Here is a 2,726-nt window from a genome sequence, read left to right on the forward strand (position 1 = left end):
GCAATTCCATGGTCAGTCATGACCGAAGGGAATCTCAGCATGTATGTATGTATGTATGTATGTATGTATGTATGTATGTATGTATGTATGTATGTATATATGTATGTGTCTATCTATCTATCTATCTATCTATCTATCTATCTATCTATCTATCTATCTAATGTACACAATTACGTATATGAATGTATATATGCACAAACATGCATCTTAATATGAGGTTTGTATATGTTTATGCTTCTGATACAAAAGCATTATGTGATATGTATATTTCTGTATTTGTACAGAAATATGGTTCTATTAATTCTATGGTCATATTAATTAGTACTAAGGTAGTTATGTGCTTTGTTGCTGTTTAAAAATATATGCATGAACCATTTCTAATAAAGCTCTAAATAAATTGGTTAGTGTGTCGAAGTTACTATACAGATTTGCTACCATATTTTTGGTATTGTGGTGACTGGTGAGGTCAGACAGTCATAAGACACAAGTTGCTTTCCTTTCATCGCAAATATCGTTCGAATATATAATCACAAATTTATTTATATGTCTTTCTAAATCTTTTCTTTTTTAGGTCAAAACCTCTTGAAAAATGATAGAGAAGAATCTGTTTTTCAGTTTAATGGTGCTATGCATGATTGCATGTTTAGAGAGAGTCAACAGTAAAAATATTTTATACATGGCATGGCCTAGTTACAGTCATGTAAATCCAATGATTTCTATAGCAAATGAATTATCAAAGTATGGCCATAATAACTATTTTATACTAAATAAAAAACTCACGAAAACTTTCCAAAAGGAAAAGAACATAAATATGCTTCCAATGGATGAGATCCCAGAAATTGAAGAAATTCGAAGTGGTGTAAAAAAACAAGAAAAAAAAAAAGTATTCATGATGAAAACGGCCCTAACTTTATTCCCTATTGTGTGCGAGAGATTTTTAACGAATGAAAAATGGATTGAAATGTTGAGAGCAGTGAATGCTAGTTTAGCTGTTATTAATGGAGTATTTATGACAAATTGTCTTACAATAATTGCTTATGAATTGTCAATTCCGTTTGTTCTGACAGGATCTGAGATACTTCCTAGTCTTCATCGTATTCCATGGAATCCCAGTGTTTTTCCAAGCAGCTTCCTCTCATTCCCCGATAAAATGACATATTCAGAAAAGTTAATAAGTACTTTGGTTGCTATTGTAGACTACACTATTCCTCCTATTGCAGCACCTACACACAGCGTCAAAACATATGCGAAAGACAAACCTGATATTTCATTCTTAGATTTGCTACATCAGGCACAATTTTATCTTATTGAAAAAGATGTACTTCTAGATTATCCGCTGCCCCAACTTCCAAATGTAAGATATGTTGGTGGCCTGGCAGCAAAACAATCATTGCTTTTGAAGGGAGAGTTAGTGAAATTCGTAAATGCTTCCACGAATGGAATAGTTGTGGTGTCATTTGGCAGTAATGTCAATGATTTCCCTGCTGTTCAATTAGAGAAACTACAAAGTGCATTGAAACAAATAAAATATGATGTTGTGTGGAGACAGAAGAAAACATCATTTTCCCATAAGAATATTTATATTAGTGATTGGGTACCACAAAATGATTTGCTTGGCCATCCTAAAACTAAATTATTTGTTACTCATTGTGGAAATAGCGGTCAGTTTGAAGCTTTGTTCCATGGTGTACCAATGCTAGGAATACCTTTATTTGCAGACCAATTTTATAACTCTCGCAGAATGACCGAGAAAGGTTATGGTTTGTCTCTAGATATAGAGAACTTTACTCCGGAGGAATTAATAAAGAAAATAGATGAACTGATTGACAATAAAACATATTCTGAAAAAATTAAAAGAGCTAGTGAAATATTCCACTCCCGACCCGAATATCCGGCAAAGAAATCAGCCCGCCATATTGATCACATCTTGAAATACGGTGGAGAATATCTAAAATCTCCATGTCAAGAGAGTCGATTGTATGAATTTTTAATGATCGATGTATTAGTTCCTATATTTGCTGCAATATTATTTTTGATATATTTAATATATCTAAGTGTGAAAAAATGTTTATCGTTTTGTTGCAAGAAAAAAACGAAGACTGACTAAAATAATTTCTTTGATAATTTCAAACAATGTAAATAAATCATGGCAGCTTTTTGGTCTATGTAAATGAAGGTTAAACACATTTAATTTTAAAAATCAATTGAAGTTTGGAAATTTTCTGTAGATATATTTATGTGGTGTAGATTTTAAAGATTTACGTCATATAGTTTATTGTATTTTCTTTTAGCTTGAAACATTTTATAGAATATCCGTATTAAACATAAACATCTTCACTGAAAACAACACGTGTTAAATTACAGGGCCATTATTTTTCTTATAATCAAAAGATGTTTAATCTGTTCTGTTTATCATAATTTCTAATAAATTGCTTATTCATTTTGTAATAAATATATTCATTTTAAGCATTTGCTAGCTGTTATATTTCATTGTACACTATTTCCGTCTCCTTCCACTCTGTTTTCCTCGATGAAATTGTCAAGATTTCCTTCGACTTGTTATGTCATTTTCGTATAGAGAAGAATCCGCTTATATCAATTACTAAGTAAATGTTTAAATGCTTTGTCGCAGTTTAAATTTTGATCGGCTTGACTCTTTTTGAACAGAACTCTTTGTAGTTTTCGTTGGTGTGTTAAAGTTAATCCACAGACATAGTGTGTCATAG

The 2,726-nt window shown here is 31.3% G+C and overlaps 2 protein-coding genes across 2 annotated transcripts in view; both read left to right on the forward strand.

The window, feature by feature from the left end:
- Positions 1–586, forward strand: part of LOC128249076 (UDP-glucuronosyltransferase 2A3-like) — a gene marked incomplete at its 5' end in the record, with an annotated part of 5,590 nt that extends 5,004 nt beyond the window's left edge. Inside the window, one exon of the mRNA XM_052971743.1 lies at positions 572–586. Coding sequence (XP_052827703.1) covers positions 572–586 — 15 coding nt within the window. The remainder of the gene's footprint in view (positions 1–571) is intronic.
- The window catches only part of LOC106873625 (UDP-glucuronosyltransferase 2A3), a 24,038-nt gene extending 21,567 nt beyond the window's left edge, over positions 1–2,471 (forward strand). Inside the window, exon 2 of the mRNA XM_014921073.2 lies at positions 572–2,471. Within this exon, the coding sequence (XP_014776559.2) occupies positions 590–2,107 (1,518 nt within the window). The 5' untranslated portion in view covers positions 572–589 and the 3' untranslated portion in view covers positions 2,108–2,471. The remainder of the gene's footprint in view (positions 1–571) is intronic.
- Positions 2,472–2,726: the final 255 nt, after the last annotated feature.

This window comes from Octopus bimaculoides, chromosome 11 (assembly GCF_001194135.2).
Source record: "Octopus bimaculoides isolate UCB-OBI-ISO-001 chromosome 11, ASM119413v2, whole genome shotgun sequence".
Lineage (NCBI taxonomy): Eukaryota > Metazoa > Mollusca > Cephalopoda > Octopoda > Octopodidae > Octopus > Octopus bimaculoides.